Consider the following 14254-nt stretch of genomic DNA (forward strand, 5'->3'; position numbering starts at 1 on the left):
GAAGAGCATTCTATGGACATGCAACCCCCAGTTTCTGAATGGGTCGCACACAGTTCAGCCACTTGAGAGGTGAGATCAACAGAGCATTAGGTCCCTGACTCAGATGGGGGATGGTGTGTGTGTGTGTGGGGGGGGGTCATTTCTCTGCTCCCTTCCTCACCAAGGAGCCTGGAATGGCACAGGGCAAGAATTCAACTCAATGGAGAAAGGGAGGCTTGCTGAGGTCACTTTAAAAAAATTCTCCTTTTTTAACATTATTATTTTAAATTTAGATGTATTCAGGTGAAATGTTGTCATTCCGTTTCACTCACAGCAGTGTCTGTCTCTATCGCAGAAATGCCCAGTTATGTCCTATAATCTGCACCAGGGCTATCCTCAGAGTCTAACATTTTGGACACAGGGAGGGGAGCAGGGTGGGCAGTGTGGAGGCCTTGGAGTGAGCACAAGTGTTCAGGCACAGAGACTCATTCCTTTGGCAACTTGAGAAGAGAATAAACACACTGTGGATCACAGGCCTGCAGACTCTCAGAGCCCAGTGTCTTCTAGGGGATGGGGCACAAAGTGGGCAAACCAGTTCACCTGCTTGTTCACATATTCAATGGTCACTGCGCTAAGTGCCAGGCTCACCAGGGCCACTGATCTCTGCACTGATCTGTTTGTGGCTAGACTAAGGAGGAGGGCTCATGTGGCAGTGCCCCTGGGTGATGACGGCAAATACTCCAGACCCTTTCATTGCAACAGTGAAGTCCCTGTCTGAAGCCAATATGGGCAGGTGAGGTAAAGTGAGGTTTATCAGGGGTAGCTGCTTACGTTCAGCTTTATTCATAGGATCTGCTAAACACTTATCTCTAGGTCACCAAAGTAGAACCTCAGGTCCCCCGTGGTATATGATACATGACAGAGTCAGATATATTGAAGACCTAAGGCTGCTGGCCCATCACAAAGATGGATAGTGAGTCTATGGTCCCTCCCTTTCTCAGGATCCCAAACGAAACCCCCAGGAGGAAGACAGGCATGCAGCAACCCAGATGGATGAGGGTGTGGCATCCCATCTGACACTCAGAAGAGACTCACAGTGCAGCGTCTTTTTCCTTCATTTCCCTGGTTCTGTCCAGTTCTTCAGAACTGTCATGGGCGTTTCCTAAGATCATCTTACTTCTCAGCGTAAGACATAGGGGGAAAAAAATCACAATTAATTTTTTCATTAAAAATTGATGATAGGTTTTGCACAGTTATATCTCAGTGATTTGATCCCAATCCAAAAGGGACATACATTGGTTCTCTCCAAGGCATCTAGGAAATCTATTTCCTCCCAAGGAATCTAACTGAGAATATCACTTTCCTAAAACATCTCCCTAGCTCTGTGGGATTAGGGGCAGGATCAAGTTGCTTACCCCTCTACAGGCATCCTAGAACTTTCCAAGTAAAAAGAAACAACTCATCTCAGGTTCCCCCACCCGCTACCATACCCACATGCTTTCTGGCCAGGCCAGCATCTCACTTCCTATAGGTGATCCTGACCTTCCTCTCCTAGGTGTTTCCTTCCGGTCCTTAAAACACAAAGTATACTTGCTCTCTAACCTTTCCTCAGAGCACAGCACTGCTCAATGGACAACCTGTGTGCCATGAGATCCCAAGTGCAAACACAAAATAATGTGGGGCTGTGTGTGTTCATTTGGGTGCATGCTTGTGTGTGCATATATACGTGGAGGTCAGAGGTCAACTTCGGGCATCCTTTCCTAAGAACCCTCCCTCTTGGTTTTTGAGACCCTATGGCTCATTGCTCTGCAGGTCATTTAGGAGGCCTGATTGGCTGGTCAGCAAGCTTTCACCATGCCTGGGTTGTTTTAAGATTATTTCTTATTGTTTTTACTGACGTGTATCTGTGTGTCTGCGTGAAAGCCACATGTGTGCAAGTGTTTATGTGGGTAAGATTCCTTAGAGCTGGAGTTACATGGGATTGTGAGCTAACTAAACTTGGGTCCTCTGAAAGAGCAGCAAGCATTCTTAACCAATAAACCATTTCTCCAGCCCAAATACCTGGATAATTGTATGTCGGTTCTGGCTAGCACATTCAGACCTCGTGTTTGCATGGAAAACACTTTACCAACTGAGATACCTCGTCAGCTGTGTGTGTGTGTGTGTGTGTGTGTGTGTGTACATGTGCATATATATAATTGTTTGCTTTTTGAGACAGGATCTCATGTAGCCTAGGCTATCCTCAAACTCTCTGTATATCAGAGGACAAATTTGAATTCCTGATCCTTCTGCTTCCACCTGCCAAATGCCAAAATTCCAAGTGGGTGCCACCACACCTGGCTTTTCATCCATATTTTTTAAATAATGAATCACAATCTGTTATTTTAATAACAGCGAAATTAATTAGGTTGAAGTCACCAAAATGAGGTAGAAAATATAATGTATCACGTACAATAAACATACATATGGTTTTGAGGATTTTATTTCTCATGTATGAACATGTATGTGAACATGTGCACTGTGTCCTGACATGAGATGTATTTCTTACTTGGATCGTCATCTTGAATGTCTGAAAGGACTGGTAGTATAGACCAATGGAAGAGCACACGCTTAGCTTACTTACATACTAACATTACATGTTGAGATGTCATTGTTCTAGAAAAGAAGCTGTTAGCGCTAACCCAGGATCAGACACACCATAGGGGGCAGCAAATAATTCAACAGTTGTCGTGCAAACTCATCAAAATCTTCCTATGATTTTAAGAGCTACAGAAACCGTGAGGGCCCGCCCCCTTTCCCCTTTGCAGTGGTTCAGGGATGTCTGCTTTCCATGCCTAGCCACCTATAGTCCAAATACTTTCAGAATAAGAACTTCCTCTTCTGCAGCTGCCTAATCAGTGTTCATGCCCAGGTTGGGAAGAACAGTGTCTAATCCCATCACAGCAAGGCTGCAGTTGAAGACAGTTGGGATTATCAATGGTGGGTTGTTTATTTTTTTAAACACAGGACACATATATTAGCAGGTGAAGCATTTAAGTGGTAATGATAGATACTATGGTGTATGCCAAATAAATTCCAACAGGCTTCCAAAGCCTGAACTGAAAAGCCTGGGCTTGACAGCTCTACTTGGCATTTAACCCAAAAGCAGAGAGGAGAGGCAAGTGTGTGATGGTACATAACAATCAAACCTACAAAGAGAGAAGCGGGGAGCCTGGGGTATGGCTGACCCTCTGAACGAGACATTCCCCATGTGCTGCTCTTAGGAGGCAGTGTGAAGAAAGCCTAAGTCCTCCCGTCCCTGACTCTGCCCCAGACGAAGCACAAACAGGTTCTTTTTACTTTCTGTCCATGTCTGACGCAGCAGCGTAGTGCAGCGCGGTCCGGCCCCAGTCGTCTGCTTCGTTGACGTTGGCCCCTGTGGTCACTAACGCTTTAATACAGTGGAAATGACAGTTTGCAGCTGCGTAGTGCAAAGGGGTCCTGAAAAACAAGCGGTGGTTATTATTATTGTTGTTGTGACTGTTGTACTTTACTCGGTCCAGCAAACAAACCCATCCCTGACAGAGGCGCTGGCTGCTCTACTTTTCCTTCAGCTCTCAGTGTATGGAAGCCGAGGGACGCAAACTCTAGTCTCCAAAGACAGGTGGCCTCCAGCAAGGCCAGCCACGTGGCACTCTTTTCTTCCTAACCTAGTGCCTGCTCTGGGTTAGATCTATGTCACTGCTTGCCCACGACAAGACTGTCCCATGAAGGATCATCCAGATCGTCTTCATGAAGACCATCTTTAGAGACTGATAGGGAAGAGGGGAGGATGCGGAGGGATAAGAGGGGGCAAGGGAGCACATAAATACAAAGTATGCATGATCTGCATGTGAGAAAATGTCACAATGAAATCCACCGTCCCGCATTAATCAATGTATGCTCATGATTTTTTTGTTTTGTTTTGTTTTTGTTTTTGTTTTTTACATAAACCATCCTTAACTCTAATCAAGCTTCTGTACAGCTTCTGGTTGGGTTTTCAAAGGACCAATCCCCACCTCTGACAATCCCATTCTAAGACCGCCAGCCTTCCCCACTGACAAGGCCCTGGAAGGGAAGGCTTTCCCAAGCTGTCTAATTTCTTTACAGAGCATCTCTCTCACCGATGCACACCATGAACCCATTGGTGAATGCAAACTGGACAATGAGGGTCTCTAGATCATGGTCACACTTCCCCTTCACTCACATCCACTGCTCCTTAGGAGTGCCCTCTCCTAACATTATACCACAGCTTCCTTTCAATGCCAGAGGCTAGCTTCACTGTCTGAGAAACATGAAGAAATTTATATTACTTATTTTTAGTTTCCAATTATTTAACTTTTTTTTTCTGGTGTGACTAACCAATATTCCAGGAATAATAACTAAATAGAATACTAAAAATAGAGTAACTTTGGCTCTGGAATTATTTATTAGTTTTTAAGCATTTTTTTTTTCATTTTGTAGACGACAACTTAGGACTCATTTACTAGTTGATTTTCTCTTCAGTCCAAAAGGGAGAATTATAATTATGAAATTATGATGTTTGACATATTGGACTGATTATGTTTGAATTAATTGGACTGAAAATGACTAGGCATCAACAGTCCCAACGGAGTTTAAGGACAAAGAGAAAGCTAGATTCAGAGACACATGCCGACAATCCCAACACTGGGGAGGCTGAAGCAGAAGGGTTGTGAGTTCAAGGCCAGTTGGGATTACACAGCAAGACCCTGTCTCAAAACTAAGCACGAGGTCTATGGATGTAACTCAGTAGTAGAGGGTTTGCCTAGCATGTGCAATACTGCAGTTTTGATTGATTCGTAGCAACATGCACATACACACACAGCAGAGAGACAGAGAGACAGAAAGAGAGGAGTAGGTAAGAGGAGAGATAGAAAAAGTGGGGGGATGTGGGGGGAAGGGAGGGGAAAGAGGAAATGATAGCCCTGGTTTCCAGGAAACTTGCAGTCAGAAGGGAAAGACACCACTAGTATGGTGCAGTCACAGGTGCTCAGGGTGCTTGGGGAACACAGAGGAGGAACATTTCTGTATGAGTGACAAGAAGGTTTCATTTGAGCCGAATCTGGAAGGATAAGTAGAGTCATCACAGCTGGACAGTAGGAAAAGAAATCTGACAACCCCGAAGAACTGGGGGGCAGGTAGTGAGGACCTGCTGCAGGGAGAGAGCATGTGTATACACATATTTACATGCAGTCATGTGTCACATGTGCATGCACACATGCATGCAGTAGCCATGGGTCACAAGCAGGTTGTGTTTTATGATCTGGGGTATCAGGTGGTTTTGTCATTGTAGGAATCAAAACTATTTAAGATACATGGGACCACTATGGTGTATGTGGTCAAGTGCTGAGTAAAATGGTGTTACTTGGTACGTGACTCCCCACCACCCCCGTGCGCGCGCGCATGCGTGTGTGTGTGTGTGTGTGTGTGTGTGTGTGTGTGCGCGCGCGTGCGTGCGTGCATGTGTGTGTGTGGCCATGAACCAGCCAACATCATGATACAGTTTAGCTATCCAAGGGGTTATGAAGGTAAGAAAAGTTCTATGACCCCCCTGCTGCTTTGAGTTTGTTTAATATTTCAAATGTCTAAAAATTCATCTCAAGATGAAATGTCCGAAAACAAATGCTGTAGATCTTTCGACCATATTTAAAATTTTTAATTTTATTTGTGCGTCGTAGTGTCTGTGTGTATGTCTCTGGCAGGGGAGTGGGGGAGTTCCAGAAGGGCAGTATTAGATCCCCTGGGGCTGGAGCTAGAGGCAGTTATGAGCCAGCAGACATGGGTGCTGGGAACTGAACTCCAATCCTCTGCAAGAGCAGCAGGTGCTCTTGACTCCTGGACTGTCTCAAGCCCCTATTTTGAGTCTGGCGCACTAACACAGTCTATCCTGCTTTCTTTCTAAAACCTATCCAGGTAGGCCATTTTTTGAAAAGCTCATGGCTCCTCTCAGCTTTGCCAGCATCTCCCTACAAGGAAAGATCGTCTCCTGGGGATGGAATGGTCCAGTCATCCCATGGCAATCATCTCAACAGCAGGCCTGCTCCACTGACCATTCCCCACTCTCGTGTATGCCCCAGAGGCAGGTCAGCCTGAATACATACCTCCCACATTTGTCCTTTTTGTGAAAATCTGCTCCACTGCTCTGCAAGAGTTTTATACATTCTACATTGCTAGAAAGACAGGAAAAACGTAATTAGTACGGTCAGGGCTAATTACTAAGGTACCTCCAGGAAGAGGCATTTTCTGCAGAGTACGAGCTGGGATGGAACCATAGCCTGGGGTCTAAAAATTCTGCTAACAAGAAATAACCTGAACATATTGCAGGAACGCTGCACTGTAAGGATCTAAAATTCCTTTTTCAGAACCAATAAATCAATAAATGAAAAGGCTTCATGGAACATTTTCAACCCAATGACTAAGGAATTTAATGATTATTATATGATTAAGCCCTCCGATGACAGCCTCATCATTTACCCTAAAATTCTTTTTCAGAACCAGGAGGAGTTTATGAAACCACAGCAGCCTAATAACTCCGCGTCACCTTTAAACAAAGAAGCAACGTGGCTGAGCACTACCGTTTATCACGGCATAATAAATCCCCACAATAACCGCTTTCAACTCGATACTCCTTAATGGAAACAGCTGCACGTCCCTGTCTTTGTAACCCAGGTAAATGAATGTGCTGGACCAGCATAGAAAGTGATGTAATGGAACACAGTGATCGTTCCAAGCAGCTCGGCCAGTCACAAGAGCCGTAAATCACACAGCACAGAGACAGGACCTACCGAAGGGAACTTTCCTGTTGAAGGGCATGGAGCTAATATTCATTCTAATAGGCATTTCAAACAGAAACCCAGCATGGGCTCTTGTCACTTTCTGGGCGGGTCTGATATCCTTTAAAATGTAGGCATAGCCATCCATCATCATTCTAAACTTGAAACGTTAAGAAGTGGCTCAGAACGTACTGTTTTATTGTAAATTAAATTAGAAAAGTGATCTCATTAATGATAAGCCTTCACAGAGCTCTTCCCCATTCCACACCTTTGTAGCCCTTCTCTCAGACAGCTAGTTGTAAGTCACAAAGTATATGAATTTTTAAAGGAACACTTGAATTGGTACAGCACGTTAGCTAATACACAGCACCTATCTCCTACTGAATGATGGATGGAAAAGAATCAAAGGCATGGGTGGATTAGACCTGTGTGGTTCATAAATCTCATCTGGTTTGAGGACTGGGGTTGAGAGAGGGGCCTGTTTTTAAAAATACAATAACTCTGTATAAGAGTTAGTATATGACTCCAGAAGGGACCCATGCAAATAAGGGGCTTCATAGTTTCATGGCTCATTCATCTCTGAGAAATAGGTAATGTCTTTGCTAACACACATGATAAATGGAGGATTCCTTAGGTACTAGGAAGCTGATTAAACACCAACACCTTCCCAATACAAGGTCATCCAAAAGACACTACGGTTGGTCAATATGTGGCCATATATCAACAATATATTGATCAGCACTTTAATCATTGATTTGCTAAAGGAAAAAGCTGATGAAAAAAAGGCTCTTTGCTACAGGGGGAAAGGCAGGGAATAAATCACTCTCGCCCATCTTGAGGGTTTCCTTGACCTTTGTTTACATTTAATCATCCTAAAAATTTCAAAACTCGTTTTTATTACAAAAATGTCTAAATGAGGGTAAATTGATTCAACCATTTATCCTCTTAACCACCACCCATCAGCCGGCAAAAAGAGGAGAAAACGTAAGAACAAAGTTCTAATTAATTTCTTTCAGTCGAAATTCACGCTGTGTAGTCTGACATCTTACAGCCATGGGGATCTCTTATGGGGGCCGAAAGGTAAGAACATAAGCTCTATGCACTACACAGGATGGACTATTTGTTTTTCTTTGGCAGGAGAAAAATCTGAGTGACGGAGTTAGTGACACCTGAAATTTGGTAGAAGTGATTGAGACCCCATTTACTAAGGAAATTGCCTTTGGTTCATGGGCAGCTTAGGTCGATTAAGATGTATGAAGCCATCAAGTCATGGAGTAACGACCGCGCAGGAGTACTCACCCTCCTGCAGCAGCGGCGTGAAGGCACGTTCTTCCAAACGTATCTGGGGTGTCTATTTCAAAGCCTGCAGACAGCACGCGCTCATTACTAAACAAGGATACTATGCTATACTTTTGTCCTAGTTAAACCACAAGAAACATTGCAGAGACAGAAAAATCAGTTAGTAGGAAAATCAGGATGCAAGCAGTCGTAGTCAGAAAGAGGTAGTCACAGAAACGAATGGTCACTACTCAAGCTTGGCAATTTTATAGGAAGCACCGTGAAGTCGAGAGGGATTTATTTTTGCGTTCAGCCCTGGGTGAGCCACAGCCCCAGTTTCAATCCCAGGACAGAAATTTAGGAAACCAATTTGAGATAACTAGGGCAGTGGACAGGCAAACAGAACATATGAGAAATATGGAAGGTAGAGGAGCAGGCAGGGAGAGAATTTTTCTTATGTGTGTCCCAACCTTCCTGTGAGTCTAAATGTGAGAAACATGCTTTCATGCAGGGATTATTTTTAAGCATGCCAAAAGTAGTGAAAACAGAATCCACCGTAGGTACAGTACTTAGAGGAGGAAATACGCCTCTGGGGTAGCTAAGGAATTAATTCATAAACAATCTCCACTTCTTAATAGATGGGGGTTGGCAGAAGCAGAGATAAGAAAGATCAGCAAAGCTCAAAGCAGAGAGAATCTCTGGTTCCAGACAGCCCTGCATTATATAAAAATATAAAAATTAAACCTTCTTGGAGGGGGATCTGCCTTGATGTTTCAGTACCATGGAACTGGGTGATAACATAACATTTTCTACCATTGAAATATTGAGGATTGGGCCATTTTCTTTTGTTGAAAAGTATTAAATGTTAAGTCACCAATTTAAGCCTCAATTTTTTTTTCTTCTATGACTTAAGGTTCCCATATGTCAGCTCTGGCCATCCTCCCCACCCAGGTCTGGACCACTGAAAATCAGACAAGACTCTGATGCTAGGCAGCGATACTGGCATCCAAAAAGCTTTGGCTTCAGGGACTGGCAGGAGCTGTCTCATGCAGGCAGGCTACGAAACAACCTTGCCCTGCCAAGGAAAGCCAATGGCCACAAGCCTGCCAGAGGCCAAACACCCAAAGCCATTTGGCTCATGGCCAGGGCACACCAGGCCTGATCACTGGCAAGGATTCACTTACCGGATGATAATAACTTCCTGCAGCAGTCGGAGTGAGCATTTAGGGCGGCTAAATGTAAGGGGAACATGCTATGGATTCCACACCTAAAGAGAAAAACAGCCACTCACGGTAAAAGATCCCAAGACACGTGCAGAACATCTACCCTCTGCCAGTCCTCCACTGAAAACTCTCACAAGGATCCGTGACATAATTTTGTAATTTTTTTCCATTCAACAAATAATCACACAAAGATGATCTTTGTTCTAAACCAATCAAAAGCCCATAACCATGTGGATGTATGCATATGTACTTATATATGTGTGTGTATACTTATGCAATGTATGTACATGTGTGTATGTGCATATTATGTGTGTACATGTGTGTATGTATGTACATATGTGTATATATACTTATGTATGTCTGTACATGTGTATATGCATGTATATGTATGTACATGTGTATATATGCATATATATTTGATAAAAATCTGAAAAGTTAAACATGTGTTACCTTATTGTTTCTTTCAGCCTAGTGGTTGAAAATCTCATTCATTCATTCATTCACTCATCTCTTATTCCTTATCTGCTCAACACTTTGTGAGCCTAAGATACCACACCAACTGCCAGATCTAACAGCACTAAGCAAGATAACCCTCACCTGGGAAACGACCTGGTTTATTCCTGGATTCGACAAATACGGTGCCTGCGTTTTGTTAAGACCTAACAGTGGCCGTATCATTAAAAATAAAATTTTTGTAAGTAGAGCTGTTTACCTTTTGTAGGCAAAAATTCATCTTCGTTATGGACTTTGCTGACGTAACTAACCCTATCACCGTATCAGTCACAAAACACAGAAGCAAAGACATTGCTGAGCATATGCTATACATGTTATGTTATCCGCGATCTGCCGTACTTGAGAGCCCCTGCTCAGGATGATCCTGGAGAGCAGGCAGACGTCTGGCACTTTCCTTTACAGTTAATGCTTCTCCACCTCTCTTTGCACAAGGACACAAAGCCACAAGCTGAAGTCACTTGACAGCAAAGAGTGTCACCTGCGGTTTGCTATTTGTTCGTAAGCATTTCTTGAACCATCTCATTTTAACCAAATAATACATTTTAGATTTTTAAAGTCCTCTGCAGCGGTAACCACCCAAGTTCACTCTCAGCCACAAAGTGGTCCATTTTCAGATTTCACACTTTTTTTTTTTTGGTAAGGAAACACATATGATTTGACTTTGTTAAGCTTTGGTTTTAAACACTTATTTCCCCCTTAAGAGTCAGTATTTATCATGGGCGTGAATGTGTGAAAGTGGATTCACAGCCACAGACACTTCAGTCTTGGGTGTTTTGTGAAATCCAAGCGTCGGCGAGGAGCTGCACTTTCTCTTTCATGCCGGTTCCTGTTTGTTGGTATTTTGTTCCATTTTCTGTCAGTTTTCCTTCCCATTTTGGGGGATTTCCAGCCCGGTGTATACAGTAGCTGGCATCCATCAGGAGATGCCATTTCCCAGTCTTCCAGGCAACACCACTGGAGGATAACGCTTGTAACTGTCCACCCCCGTTACAAGAGCAATGCTAAGGAGGAATTGCATTGGGATGGTCTCACGTTCACGGGAAGGAGGAGGCAGGAGAGGGGGGGGGAGGTTTCCTGTTAATGTACTATTTATGACAAATCCACTTGGTTTAATAGAAACATACTATTTTTAAAGAGGTATTATAGATTATAAATCTAAATGGAACTTACAGCTAATGGGATTAGCATGCAATAATTTGATTTGTTTGGAGGGGTTAAGGCAAAAATATATAATTAGATATTTCTAAACTTTTGGAAATGAATATAAAGAATGCATCAAATATAAAGAATATATAAAATGTATAGAATATATTCTATGATTTTTTTCAGTTTCTAAAGGAACATTCTGAATCAAGACTTCATTTTTTGAATGAACCTCATTTTAAAATATATACATTCACATATAAATACATATATGTATGGATACAAAATATATTTTATAAAGACAAATATGTGTGTATATATATATATACACACACAAATGTTTAACTAATCTATTTTGTAAAGAGATAATATATAAATACATACATACATGGCATATAGTTTATAATTACATATGTACACATATATATATATATACATTTATGTGCATGTAAACAATATATTTTATAATGAAAGAACATTTTTCTATAGAACAAAACAAGCTTGAATTAGAATTAGAGAAATAACATCAATATCTACAAAAACTCGATAAAACAGAAAGCAATAGTGTAGCAGTCACATAATATAGTCTATAAGCCTCATTGCCAAGACTTTTGATCAATCTCTCCACTTTTATCACTTTCCACAATTCATCACAATCTATACTAACTAATTACTTTCTTTTCACTGCTTCTTAGATAAAACTAATTTAGACTAGCAAAACTTCTGTTTGTTATTTTATTCTGCATTTAAGAGAGAGTCATCATTTTAGTGCACGTTAGAAGGTATCGGCATAGATGCCACTATTACTGGCATTTGAACTTGAATATGACACTATTCAAACAGTCAACTATAGATCAAGTAAACACAAGGAAAAGGGGCAGAGTTCAGAATCTCTGAATCACGAAGAAAGGATTTAAACGTCTGAAATAAAACTACCCTTTGCTGTTATAAGACAGCTCACCAAAGAAGAACTTTCAAATCTTTAGTAGGAAAATCCGGGCTCGGCTGTCATAGTTAGATGAGAAGTCTCGCTCTTACTTCAGGCATACATCAAGGAGCATTGAGCATAAAAATGCCAAATAACCCTAAAGTTAACAATATACACACTACAGGAAAGAGGAGACCAATTCCACTTAAATTGCCACATTTATCTGGAAAGTCATAAAATTAATGGAGGCCATTTGTATTCAGGTATTTCTAATGTAGCAGTTAGCTGGCATTACCTACTTAGCTATTGCAAAATAAATGAGGTCTGAAAGATGTTCTTGTGGCATGCTCTCAGAGGTGAAAGGGCTTCTGTACCAGGAGAATATTGGAGTCTTTTCCAGTTTCCTTTTAGTATCAGGGGACAAGGCTGCTATACCCAATGTATTCTAGAACCTTCCCTTCACTCTCTGTGGTAAAGAAGTGTTACAAACAATGGAGCCAGAAACTGAGTCCTGGTTTTGCTACTTGCCAACTGCTTGGTGCTTGGCAAGTATATAATGGCTCCATCATCAGGAAGGTAGAGAGATAACTATGGTGTCCACGTCACAGTGGTTAGAAGGACTCACTGGGCAAAGGCACACAAAGCAGCTGGCACACACTTACCCTGGGACTGGGTTAGCTGCACCAGGCGCTGGCGGGTGTGAAGTTGTCATGAGGCTGTGCTCCTGAGGGTGAGCGGTAACCCGCTAGCCTTCTCAATCTCTTCCTTTCTAAACCCTTGTTCACAGCTCTCCGAGCATGTGGGATTGGATTAACTTGCCCACTCAGTGGGCAAGACATGTTTCCTGACTTAGAATGGATGCCTCTCATGATCACTTTATGTGAATTGTTCTCGATTTTTTTAAAAAAATCAAAACTTTTAAGGAGTTTTATCTTCACCCTAGCTACTGCTGCAGGCGTTTGGGCGTGGCTGATAATGCAGAGACTCTTCCTGCCATCTGCAGCCTACAATCACTTCCACTGGTTTGAGGAGTCTGAACACTACAACATGGCCACCAAGGTTTCTCGCGAGTGGCCATTGCCCGTTCCATGGGGATTCTAGATTCTCGGTGAAGATCTCTCTCTGCACTGCTGAGAGCCAAGCTCTGGCCTGTCCCTCTGTTTGACACCCCATCTTTCCCACTGCTTTATAATGTTTCTTAAACTCATTAACACACTCTTGGGGATCACTGAAAACATCTTTGAGCTCTAAAAAGTCCTCTGAGAGAATATACTCTTTTCAATAATAATCTAAAATACAAAAGATCTTGGGTTCATCTGAATGAATATGCCAAAGCTGAGTGCCCGCTTTTGTGCATCAGATTACCTTGGCTTTGTGTACCATAGTCTGGTTAAAGGTTGTCATAGGCCAATGGGGAAATATCAGTTGACTCTACTAGACATAAGCTGTATCTCAGCCGAGGGAGGGATGATAATAATGCAAGGACACTGAGATCGTTGTGTGACCAAGAGATGGCGCAGTTGGTTAGAATAAGGGCCACTGTGCTGGGTGCTGAGCCCACTGCCCCACCACATTGCTTAGACCACTGCAGGGCCTTCCTTCATGCAACAGACATGGAACCCTCAAGAGTCAGCACCTCATCCACCACCTAGAGATGGTGATCTGGCCAAGCTGTACATTCCGAGTCACTACAGCATGTGCTATCAGACTGGCAATGGGCCATGTCGGTACACTGGGGCTTCAGATCCAAATGACCAAGGACAGGGTTTCGGTTCCTACTCCTCACTAGCTCTGTGACCGTTCTCCATGGGGCTGACCATGGAGCACTTACCCTATGGGAATACTGTGATGGTTACATGTAACCCTTTAGAATGGTGCCGTGCCTAGTTAAGTACTTATGGGGGTTTGCTACCACACTGGTGCTAAATTGTGCAGTTTCCATGAATGTTATTGTCTGTGTGTTATACAGTTATTATGTTTCACAGTTTTTAAAACATTCACTGATATGGTAATTTCAAAAGCCCAAGGAGTTTATAGTTTGGCTAAGGCGTATTATTCAAGTAATATAATGAAAGTAAGTCTACACGGAGGATCTGAAGCCCTCTCTCCACCATGACCTGATTAGCAAATGCTCATCTCAGGCTCAGTTGACTCCAGCTTCTTCCCCAAGCCAGGCCTGGCCTTGTATGATGGATTCCACATCCCTGATGTGTGCTCTTATATCCCAATGGCAGTATTGCTTGCTCTGGTGACACAGTTAGCATGTAGGATGGTCATTAATTTAATCTCATTTCCTGAGAGCAGGGACCTGTATAACCCCAGGACCTGGCGCAGTGGTTGACAGCAAACAGGCACACAACCATATGCAACAATAGAGT

At 42.7% G+C, this 14254-nt stretch overlaps 1 protein-coding gene across 3 annotated transcripts in view; it reads right to left on the reverse strand.

The window, feature by feature from the left end:
* Positions 1–14254, reverse strand: part of Ankrd44 (ankyrin repeat domain 44) — a 266329-nt gene that overhangs the window by 67156 nt on the left and 184919 nt on the right. For 2 of the 3 annotated variants that reach the window (XM_036173295.1, XM_036173294.1), the window contains exons 11-15: positions 9254–9336; positions 8091–8154; positions 6120–6188; positions 3319–3459; positions 1075–1155 (exon numbers count right to left, since the gene is read on the reverse strand). In XM_036173295.1, coding sequence (XP_036029188.1) covers positions 1075–1155; positions 3319–3459; positions 6120–6188; positions 8091–8154; positions 9254–9336 — 438 coding nt within the window. Of the gene's footprint in view, positions 1–1074; positions 1156–3318; positions 3460–6119; positions 6189–8090; positions 8209–9253; positions 9337–14254 lie in introns of all 3 variants that reach the window. The other variant, XM_036173293.1, reaches the window with a different exon arrangement.

The sequence above is a fragment of the Onychomys torridus genome, chromosome 23 (assembly GCF_903995425.1).
Source record: "Onychomys torridus chromosome 23, mOncTor1.1, whole genome shotgun sequence".
NCBI lineage: Eukaryota > Metazoa > Chordata > Mammalia > Rodentia > Cricetidae > Onychomys > Onychomys torridus.